At 40.7% G+C, this 12,102-nt stretch overlaps 1 protein-coding gene and 1 long non-coding RNA gene across 2 annotated transcripts; one reads left to right on the top strand and one right to left on the bottom strand.

The window, feature by feature from the left end:
• Positions 1-2,337: 2,337 nt before the first annotated feature.
• pole3 (polymerase (DNA directed), epsilon 3 (p17 subunit)) lies at positions 2,338-6,006 on the bottom strand. Its single transcript, NM_001146579.1, is given in 4 exon segments — positions 2,338-2,843; positions 3,481-3,599; positions 3,764-3,849; positions 5,533-6,006. Coding segments are annotated over 4 exon segments (456 nt in total). The 5' UTR covers positions 5,599-6,006; the 3' UTR covers positions 2,338-2,658.
• A 123-nt stretch (positions 6,007-6,129) lies between these two features.
• LOC106570328 (uncharacterized) lies at positions 6,130-10,069 on the top strand. Its single transcript, XR_006758587.1, has 2 exons — positions 6,130-6,729; positions 9,117-10,069. It is a non-coding gene; the product is annotated as an uncharacterized lncRNA (long non-coding RNA).
• The last annotated feature ends 2,033 nt before the right edge of the window (positions 10,070-12,102 follow it).

The raw sequence follows: 12,102 nt of genomic DNA, 5'->3' as shown, positions 1-12,102 counted from the left end.
GGTTGCAGTTGTAAATGAACTTGCTCTCAACTGGCCTACCTGGTGAAATAAATAAAAATCCATGTCATACCCTAGTGGTTTTAAGCAGTGGCAAAATGGCATTCTAGCTGTTCCTGTAGTCATTGCCTCAATGATAAAGTATCTATTTAAAAGCCTGTCAACAGATGAATATTTAAAACCCTCATAGTTTTTGCTAGTGGGCCACTTCTAAATATAGGGGAATATGGTTTCTTACCCTGTAAGGGGTCTGCTTTTTTTTTTTTTACCTGGCCCTATAAGCAAGTGCTTATATTCTAGTCTTTGTGGCACAAATCCAATGGAAGTTGGTATTACATGTACTTTCTGTACTTGTCCACATCTTAAGGTAACTTGTGCTGCACAAATTTAAGATGCGTGAGGGTTTGGATGGTTTATGGAATTTCTGGCGTCTGCATTGACCAGACATAATTTACTGCGCTGTGGCCTCCGCAGATATCAGGGCGTTCACACTACTTGCCCCCACCTACCATCAATATGGAGCTATACGGGGCCTTCCGTGTTTGTTACATTTGGGAGGTGTACAGCATCTGATTTGACCACAAGCCTCTGGAGACTCCCAAATTGCTTCACACCCTCTGGACCACATAGCCAGGTCAAGCATACATCTGCTTTAAGGAAAGTAATTTTGTAATTTGGGAGAATTGTCCCTTTTAAGAATTTAATCTGTTTACCCCAATGATTGGCACTGGGACATTTAATTATTGTAAGTGGAGTGCACTGAAGTGTAGAGAATTCGGCACCAATATTTCTAAAATTATCCACTTAGTGTCCCAAGTCCCCTGTGTTCGAGTTAAGTCTGAGACACCAATGATTTAGTTGAGTCCAATTTATAAGTAATTAGGCATTTGTTTCTAGTTGCCGCTCCCCAATGAAAACAAATGTATTATTCACCACTACCTCAAGTTCTATACTGTTTCACTACTTATTTACTACATAAATCAGGCGCTCAGCTATTTTCTTTTTGTAATTTCCTACTATTTGTGTAGGTTTATTGCAAAGTGGAAAGTAAAGGGAGAACTGTCCGATCCTGGCTATGGGATGCAGGGGGGAAAGTGGGAGGGTCGAGGAAGATGACTTTCAAACAGGCTACTTATCTAATCTCATGGGGAGAGAAATAGCAACACTTTTAATATTAAACTAGTATCGTTTTCAATTTCATAAAGAACTTTGTGTTTCTCATCCAGTCCAGGCAAAGCTAAATAGTAAACTGATGGTTACGGGGGAAGCAAGTCGCTTGAGCGATGCGGAGCCTGCCTGCCCACAATCTTCACTTGCTCCCCTGCAGCTCACCAGCCAATTTGGGCTGCGTGTGCCTGGTGCATCTTTCCCACTGATAGACATCTTTCAGTGCTGCTAATATTCTTGTCATAGTAGCCTATCCAGTGCAAGTCACCAATGGTCTAACCCAAGTTGAGTCACAAAAATCTGGATTAGAGTACACTTGTCAGGTAATGGTAATAGAAGGTAATGGAAATAATACCCAAGAATGGTAGTCTTTTTTGATGAGTCAACTTACAAAACCTGCAGACACTAGGAGGCCTTCCATGGAGTAGGTTTGACACCCCTGCCCTAGAGTTAGGGTAGTGGACACCAGGAAGTGTTTTTTGATGAGTTAACTTCACAAGTAATTTAGCAGTTAAAGGAATAGCAATTAGTGCTTTATACAAAAATCTTTATTGAAAAAACAGTGTATCCAACGCTACAAAAGTACACAGTTAATCCCCTGAAGACATCGGGTCTTTACTGGAGGCCTTCTGTTCAAAAGAAAAGTTATTCACCAACAACATATGAATAATAGCTCACTTTTGGTAATCTGTAGCCTGACAAGGACATGATAGTTACTTGCTTGGCTGATTTTGAAAGCCTTAATCCTAGTTTGTCATCTCCCAAGATTCCAGACAGACCAAATCATTAATTTCAAAGCCAGAGTTTGAGTCATGACCAACAACCACACAGCCTATGAACATTTTTTACATTCTCTGCATCATTCTTTTAAGGTCAAGCATGGCTGATCTCATTTGTGCCAAAGACTAATATTTGGATGTCAGGTACACAAATCTATGAGTTGCATCCTTCAGAGTTCAGTGAGGACAGAGAGTCAGTCGACACCAAGTCTACCAAACACATGAGTAACTTCATTGCCATCAAATCTACATTGGGATAATTAGTACATCTGAGAACATCAACAAATTATATCAATAATGGTCTTAGAAACTGTGGTATAAGGCATTTCTGATCAGAATACAGCAGGTTTGCATTGTGCTTTATTCCAGCAAATAACTGATGGAGATGGTTGTTGGTCTAAATTCTGCTCCCTTTATTCAGAGTGAGCCAGTTGCTGGAAGACAACAGAATAGAACTATTACATCACACTATTTGTTTACCTTGAAAAAGCACCCTTCATCTAAATAAAATCACTGATCTGACAACTGAATCTGAATGCTGTGTAGAAGAGTATCTGTTGCTGGATGTAACATGTTTATGTGTTTAAAATGGTCAAACCAAGAGACTATTATATTTACATATTAGTGTGCCTTTTCCAAGTACTCAAACAGGGCCGCTGACTTCACATCTGTGTTCTGATCAGTGCTCTACTACATGAAGAATAACAGTCAGTTATCAATTCTCAACTTCTTCCTCTTCGACCTCATTCTCTGCTTCCTGGTCTTCCTCCATGCGCTCTTCCTCCTCCTCTTCCTCCTCCCTGCTCTTGTCATTCTCCTCCACATCATTCTTTTTCTCCTTTGCATCTTTGCGTTTTTGTTCCGATGCCTCTTTCTTCCCCTTCTGGCCCTTCTTGTAAGCTGTATTGGAACAACATTCAGTTATAAAAACAGCATTCACTTAAGTCGCGGTGGTTAGCAAGGTGGACAAATGTAGTCGACACTGGCCACAATTTTCCATAGCTTTATAGAGTGCTATAAATATCCACCCCATAATAGGAAAAAAAGTGCATTGTTCCAATGAAGGGGAAATGAGATAAATTAGGTTTAAATGGGACAACTAGGCCTACACCCAGCAACCTCTGCTACTTATAATCCTCTGTGGTGGCAGTCACAACTACATTTTCCCATTTTGTCAGGTTCTCTAATCAAAACAGAATGTAATACAACAAGAAGTGTCCCCATTAATTCAGAACATTGTTCCAATAGGGCTAAAATGCATCAAGCAGTCTGCAAGAACTGACCACAATGCATTGCCGGGCCATTTTCAGGCCAAGCCAGCCAATGGCCATGTTTGAGTGTGTCAATACTGCTCAGTTGCTGTTGAGCAGACCGACTGATCTACAAATCATAATAAGTTGTTATTTAGTGTAGATCTGTCAGTCTGCTCAGTCGATGATTCGCGACTGATTATAATTGATGCGCTCATACATGGCCAGTGTCTCCAAAACACACAGGCTGTTAAGAAATTAAATGTTGATCGGTGATGATCATTTACCCTCCAAAGATTCACGTAGAGGCTGCAAGAAGCGTTCAAACTCCATCTCCTCCATCGCAGACATCACATCTGTTGCGTTTAGAGTTTTCCGTTTGGCTTTCATGGCAAAGTTGTTTGCACTGTTGGGGGGGGGGTAAATTAATATTATTTGTTGCACTCAGAAAGATGTATATATTCCAGGTGCTTAAAGCACTTGACTGTATGGAGGTATGTATTATAAATGGCCAATTATTAAGTGTTTATTGCATAAACCTGTTGCACCGGCACATGTAGTTTCTCTTACCAAGATGTTGCATAGAGGACGAATACACTGGCAGCTTGAGATATGGCTCGCCTGGCTTCTTTTGACACGTTCACCCCATCTGGTAGCTATTTACAATAAAATGGTGAGGGTAGTGTTACTAGATTAGCTGGCAGTGTTGTCATTTGCAAGCATGAGTTGTCACTAAAGTGGACTAAAAGGAGCCTTACGTTGCTCCTTATAGTCCTAGGACCTTAAAAATGATTGTTTAAGGTGGTTGAATTAGCTCTGAAAACCTCCCAAATACTCTAGCTAAACTTGAATTGATTTACTTGCGGTACAGTTCTAGAAGCATATATCCCTCTACTTTCATATCACATCAAAATAATTTACAAAAAACAAAATACACATTGTGTACCGTTTTAACAGTTGCAGCCGAGAGTATTTTTCAGTGATTAAACTGAAGACTGACACCACAAACGTGTTCACCCAGATAGTTGACTGTCTTCCGTCCGTTTTCCGTAAACACACTAACATGGAGATATGGCCGTGTGGGAACACTAACCCTATAAATAGGTGTATTCATTTAAATGTTTTTTAAAATAAGTTATTTCTTGCTGACATGAAAGATAAGGTCCTTATGTGTGTTAATGTTCCGGAGTCGGGGCTCTTAACAAAACTCCCCTGTACAGAAGACACCTTGGTCCAATGACTTGTGTAACGTGGAACAGAGTCATGATCAAGGGCTATAAACACACAAGACTTTGGGATTTGGGTATAGGCTAGGTTCAGGATGAATCTAGAATAACATTGTAGGTACCCACAAAAACACTAGCTACTCCATCCATGGTTGTGTTATGATACAGCATTTATTTACACACGACAGTTTATTAGGTACACCACCGTTCACAAAAAATGGTTCACCCTACAGTGAGTCACGTGGCCGTGGCTTGCTATATGAAAGCAGGCAGACAGGCACCCAGTTACTGTTCGCTTGAACAGTTGCATGGGCAAAACGAGTGACCTAAATAACTGAGCATGGAATGATCGGTGCCAGGCGCGCTGGTGCCAGTATCTCAGAAACGGCCGCCCTCCTGGGCTTTTACTGAGAATGGTGCAACAAACAAAAAACATCCAGTCTGCAGCAGTCTTGTGGGAGAAAACAGCTAGTTGATGAGAGGTCGAAGGAAAATGGCAAGAATCGTGCACGCTAACAGTTGGGCCCAAAACAGTAAAAAAATAAATAATTGAAAACTACAATACAACAGTGGTGTGCAGAATGGCATCTCGGAACGCACAACTCGTTGGTCCTTGTCACGGATGGGCTATTGCAGCAGATGACCAGACCGGGTTCCACTCCTATCAGCTAAAAACAAGAAGCAGTTCTAGTGGGCACACAATCACCAACAGTAGACAATTGAGGCGTGGAAAACAAATTCTCACACGAATGCCAGTTCCTGTTGCGTCATGTTGATGGCAGTCAGGATTTGGCGTAAGTATCGTGTGTCCATGACCACATCCTGGTGGTGTAGGGAATGTTTTCCTGGCACACGTTAGGTCCCGCGATACAAATTGAGCAACGTTTGAACACCACAGCGCATCTGAACATGGTTGCTGACCAGGTGTATCCCTTCATGACTAGAGGGGTCCGACCCGGTACTAGATGGGTGTACCTAATAAACTGGCCAATGAGTGTATATGCCATTTAGCTTCGTAAAGGTCATGGGAATGGCAGGCATTTGTCGCATTGTTGATTTACCAGTATGCTCCTATTGAAACAAAATCTGTAGAAAATGTGTGCGCACACTCACCGCCTCCTTGATGATGCGCGTGATGACAGCATTGGGAAGATTGAGGTCCTCGGGTCTTTCTGCCATTACTTTGTTTGTTAGCTAACTTACGCGTATTTTAACAAAACGAACTAAATACAATTGTTGCAATTTCGAGGCAGCCTTCGCTCTTTCTCCCCTAAATAGGAGAAAACAGTCGTCTTGAACTGTAAAATAGCTAGCACGTTACAATGGAATTAACGTTAGCAAAATAATCTAGCCAGCTAGCTATCATGTCCCGGGAAAAAAAATGCAACAAACAAGGTATTCGTGTAACACAAGCTTGTTCACTCTGTCCAGAAATGAATAGCCTAGCAATTTTACTTTAATAACACGCGAACATGTTATTGACTTTAACTTCCTAGCTAGCAAGCTCAGAACTCTGTCACATTTGTTTTTGAGATACTCTTTCGCGCGTATCTTCCAACCACGTGGTTCTCCTATCAACTTTCAACTTTGACCTTTAAAAACATTTTTTACTTGACTTTGCGCATACCGCCTCTGTGCAACTTTGTTTGTGCAAATGAACATAACATAAAAAAAAAAGAAGTATTTAGCTGTTGTTGGGAAGAAATGGCTAGATGGAATAGCGTTTGTCAAATTGACGTCTATAAAGTTTTATTACATTTATTTTTTTGCTAACCTTAACCAAATGTTCCTAACCTGCTACATTAATTATCCTAACCTGGTACGAAAAGTCAATTCTGGTCAGTTTTGACTATCTATATTGTCAAAACCAGGAAACAGTGACACACTGCTCATGCGCTGTAGACCCTTTTAAATCTTCACCCGATTAGACGACAATCACCCCATTAAAAGGTGTGACCGGTAAAATGATTTCCACTTTTTAATGGGGTGATTGTCTAATCGGGTGGAATCTTGGACCCTTTACCAGACCGTTGTGTGGCAGCCCAGGCATATTTTTGTTATTTTGGTTGTAGTGAGCACAGTCAAACAGTTGTAGAGAACGCCAGCTGCTGTGGTAAAAGGAATTAAACTTTCAATATCAAGATGATGTCCTCGAAAGGGTCGTGTTGCTGTGTTTTCGGTGAGACCTGCAACAAACTATAAACAATTCAAGTTTTTAGATTTCCGAAAGAAAGTGGACCATTGCTATGAATAGAGATGGCTGGCTACCAACAGCAAATTCGAAGAGTTGCAGTGCACGCTTAATTACAGGTAAAGTGAATGTGTTTTGTCTTATCTGCTATCTGTTTTCCTCTTAGTGTTTGAGAGCCTGTTTAAAAAAAAAGCTGTCTATTTATTTACCCTTATTTTACACGGTTAATTGACTGTGAACATGTTGGGTGCGTTAGAGCAGATCAATTTTGTCTAGGCCAGGGGTGTCAAACTCATTCCTTGGAGGGCCATGTCTGCAAGTTTTTGTTTTCCTTTCAATTAAGACCTAGGCAACCAGATGAGTTCCTTTTCTAATTAGTGACCTTAATTCATCAGTCAAGTATAACGGTGGAGCGAAATCCCTCAGACACTCGGCCCTCCGTGGAATGAGTTTGACACGTGCATTATGGGGATACAAATTATCACAGGTCATGCAGTTTTTGATGAAGTCGCCTTCAAGTTGCTGCGGTTGCTTCTCACCAACTGCACCATGCAGCCATCGCCTACCTGGTAGAAGGCACTATTTGTCAACCAATTATTAGGATATTTTTAGATGACTCACGTCAAAGTGACCAAAGACGTGACTAAAAAGGGAAGCAACTTTACCATGATTCTAAAGCTACAGGGAATACAAATGAGGGTAATAATTGAGACCTCTCTAACCAATTAATTATACACATATTATGTTTTTGCTTGGGAGTGTGTGACTATGGGGGTATAGAAATGTTTATTTTGAAAATAAGAAATACAGTAGCAGCTACAGTTGAAGTCGGACGTTTACATATACATTTAAACTCAGTTTTTCACAATTCCTGACATTTAATCCTAGTAAAAATTCCCTGTCTTAGGTCAGTTAAGATCACCACTGTATTTTAAGAATGTGAAATATCAGAATAATAGAAGATAATTATTTATTTCAGCTTTTATTCCTTTCATCACATTCCCAGTGGGTCAAAAGTTTACGTACACTCAATTAGTATTTGGTACTATTTCCTTTAAATTGTTTAACATGTTTCGGGTAGCCTTCCACAAGCTTACCACAATAAGTTGGGTTTAAGTTTGGCTCATTCCTCCTGACTGAGCTGGTGTAACTGAGTCAGGTTTGTAGGCCTCCTTGCTCACACACGCTTTTTCAGTTCTGCCCAAAAATGTTCTATAGGATTGAGGTCAGGGCTTTGTGATGGCCACTCCAATACCTTGACTTTGTTGTCCTTAAGCCAATTTGCCACAACTCTGGAAGTATGCTTGGGGTCATTATCCATTTGGAAGACCCATTTGCAACCAAGCTTTAACTTCCTGACTGATGTCTTGAGATGTTGCTTCAATATATCCACATCATTTTCCTCCCTCATGATGCCATCTATTTTGTGAAGTGCACCAGTCCCTCCTGCAGCAAAGCACCCCCACAACATGATGCTGCCACCCCCGTGCTTCACGGTTGGGATGGTGTTCCTCAGCTTGCAAGCATCCCCCTTTTTCCTCCAAACATAACAATGGTCATTATGGTCAAACAGTTCTATTTTTGTTTCATCAGACCAGAGGACATTTCTCCAAAAAGTACGATCTTTGTCCCCATGTGTACTTGCGAACTCTAGTCTGGCATTTTTATGGCAGTTTTGGAGCAGTGGCTTCTTCCTTGCTGAGCGGCCTTTCAGGTTATGTCGTGGATATAGATACTTTTGTACCTGTTTCCTCCAGCATCTTCACAAGGTCCTTTGCTGCTGTTCTGGGATTGATTTGCACTTTCCGCACCAAAGTATGTTCGACTCTAGGAGACAGAACCCGTCTCCTTCCTGAGCGGTATGATGGCTGCGTGGTCCCATGGTGTTTATACTTGCGTACTATTGTTTGTACAGATGAACGTGGTACCTTCAGGCATTTGGAAATTGCTCCCAAGGATGAACCAGACTTGGCTGATTTCTTTTGATTTTTCCCATGATGTCAAGCAAAGAGGCACTTAGTTTGAAGGCCTTGAAATACATCCACAGGTACACCTCAATTGACTCAGGCTAATTGACATCATTTATCAGAAGCTTCTAAAGCCATGACATAATTTTCTGGAAATTTCCAAGCTGTTTAAAGGCACAGTCATCTTAGTGTATGTATACTTCTGACCCACTGGAATTGTGTAGTGAAATAATCTGTCTGTAAACAATTGTTGGAAAAAAATACATGTCAAGGACAAAGTAGATGTCCTAACCGACTTGCCAAAACTATAGTTTAACGATAAATTTGTTGAGTGGTTGAAAAATGAGTTTTAATGACTCCAACCTAAGTGTATGTAAACTTCCGACTTCAACTGTATGTTGACACTGCCATGTTGATCTGAGCCTTCCTGTCTGACTTTCGGCTGTCACAGATGCATCTCCCTTGGCTTCACTCACCAACTTTCCTCTACATTCAGCTTCGTTAGGTTTATTACTCAAACACACCATTCTCTTTTACAGCAATGACCTGGGGAAGAGTTACAGGGTGAAGGTGAGATGATTGCAAGCTAGGGATGAATAGGTCTATTTGAAAAAAGAAATAGATAATCCCCATTTAACAATCCTTAATAAATATATTCTCAGATTGTGGGTTTCTAGATCAGGCCTTGTGACCCAATTATGCACCCTTTCCCCTGAAGTATGCACTTGTCCACTACCCCACATGGAACTCACCTGTAAGCATACGCCTATGCTTACACCAATCCTATGCTTTTAATTCCACGAATGGGAGTGAACAAGTGTGCACTTAACGGAAAGCGGTGTTTGCCTACATCCATCCTCAGATTATAATAGATTGGGAGAGGTTAAGGGACAAAGACAAACATCTATTGTAATAAATGGACAAGTTCAAGTATTTTCATCTTAAGTCAAATGTCATTACCAAATTAGTGTTACATTTATCTAATTACGTTGCCATCCAATGCTTCTGCGCTCCTGTCTTTTGGAGAGATGTAAACCACTATTTTCAGGTAAACCATCCAAGGATGTCGTGCATCCAAATGTTGTTCCTTCTAAACTCCCTGACAAAGATGGGGACCACGGAATGGAGAGGTACAAAAGGTAATTGAATAGAGCGGCTCAGAAAGACAGCCTGCTGATGGATGAGATTAGAGTGGCAGTGCAGCAAATAGAGGAAGCGCCTCAGCCTACCAAGATGTAGATACGTTCTGTGTTCATGATCTCTTTTACCACGTTGGTCCTCATCTGGTGGCCAGCGGAGATACAATCTTCGGCAAAATCATTCGCAAGGAGATTCCTGCAAAAATATTATTTGAACATTACATTAACATGTTGAAACTGTATATATTTGCAATCACTATTCAGTCTGACACAAAGGCATAAACTTTCCAGAACACATTCTCTCACGATCTCTGCAGGTCAGAATGTTGAATAAAATAAAATTTGAACACACTCTACTAGTTGTCCGCTTGGTTCGTCGTTATGCCGTTGGAAATTTAAGACAAAATATCCACAGGAAAACATTATTTAACCAACTTTTAAAAACGCTGGTACTGATATCAGGCATGCACACGCAATGTAAACGGGTGCATAAACTCTGCTATTGTTAACCACGTCTTGTGCATGTATTTACAACGCAAGCCTCAGATGATGGAGACAAAACCGTCAGTATCAGCGTTTTGAAAAGTTGGTTTAATAATACGTTCCTGTGGATATTTTGTCTCAAATTTCCGACGGTGTATATCCTGGGCTAGTGGCATACAGAGGGGGTAAAGCTTTGGTTCAGCAGGGAAGCCAGAATGTTATTTTGGGAACAAAATGAGGTGTTTGCCCACAATAAGAATTACTTATGGGTGTTCCATTTTCATTTAATTGCTACAAAATTGGTCTGCTAACTGTGTGGACCAAAATATATCAAGCTGCTGTTTTGAGCGTGTGAATCTAGTAATTCTGAGAAGGGTTGTAAAAAGAGGCTAGTGGAAAGTTGCAACAGAAAATTCCCCAGTAATTCTTACCATTCTATATCTCCCCTCAACAATTGTGTTTATTTTCATGCTGGCAAGCCTCAGCAGTGTTAGCGTGTACACCACCAAGATTATCATCTGGGAGTCCAACTGTGGCAATATCATTTAGATTAACACACTTTTCTCTCCAGCTGGGTAATGATAAGCATCAATCAATGGCATCTTAATTTAGTGGGACATACTGCCAACTGCTTTAGTGTCAATAATGAGGGTATTTCTTTGATCCTTCTTGGGAAATGTCTGAACCGTATTTGCCTGTGTGGGAATTAATTTCAAGAATGGAGTTAAATGTCAAACGTCTTGTTTGTGTTGTACTGAAATAACTTTGTGAAAAGGGCAAAGAAAATGAACTCAAGTATGTATATTTTGTGAGAAAGCAGCACAGGGAAAGGGCTGTGTTGGTTATCCTCAATTACAATATCATTACATTATAGACTCCATGCTTTAACACATGCACACCTGAATGTCAGATCATTTTAAGATGGAAGACTTTATTATCAGAAAATTGTCTTTCTTATTTTTATTCCTTACACCCCCACACACACACACACACACACGAGGCTGGAAGCAGCACAGAGTCTGCTGTAGAGCAAGTTTTGGGTTAAGTGCCTTGCTTAAAGGGCACAATGACAGTCAGTGGCACCTGAGGTTCTGATGCCAGCAACCCTTCCATTGCCAGCTTACTCTCCCAGGTTCTTCATCGTGAACCCTGGGATTCAAACCGGCAACGATTCCTCTATTCCCAAAACAAACTACTCTTCCATATATGGTTCTAGAGTTACCTCATTTACTGGTACAGGCTTCAAACTCTGATCTCAAGTTGTGTGTGGCCTTACCCCAAGTTTAAGAGTTCATAACAATTTGCATGTGGAATTTTCACAAGAAATCTAATCTACACATTGCAATAAAACAAGCAACAAAGGGCCGTTGTCATTTGCGCTCAAGCAACACACTTTACTATTTACATGACCTCAAACACTTGCTTGTGGTAAGTATCATGAATTTCCATGACCTTTTCTTTTTAATAGTTTTTCAAAGTTTCCCTTCATCCAAAAGCCCTGAGGTTAATGTGATATATTTACTTAGAATGCAATGATCATATTTAACCCTATGTTTTATTGAGCTGATGTAATAATTCTTTCCACTCTGTCAATGGCAGGAAAGTGATGTCATGGGGGAGTATAAAGCAGCCTTGCTTGGTTGTACAGTAAGTGCGGCTGAGATGCTGAGAACAATAAGACCGTACTGTTAACCACCTCTCTCTTTAATTCTGCTTTGATATCAAAATGGCTTAGCACATCATGGCCTCTTCAGCTTGTGAAAACGTATAGTTACATTTTTGCATCTGTGATCTGTTGCAGGTGGCAATGTTATGGTGTTGGATACCCCTTTAAATCTAAAACGTTGTTTTAGAGAATTTTGCACTATGTCCATCCGGCCTCACAACCGCGTCGTCTGGGCGA

The sequence above is a fragment of the Salmo salar genome, chromosome ssa01 (genome assembly GCF_905237065.1).
Source record: "Salmo salar chromosome ssa01, Ssal_v3.1, whole genome shotgun sequence".
Lineage (NCBI taxonomy): Eukaryota > Metazoa > Chordata > Actinopteri > Salmoniformes > Salmonidae > Salmo > Salmo salar.
The sequence above is the reverse complement of the archived record's forward strand: the minus strand, read 5'-3'. Positions and strand labels throughout refer to the sequence as shown.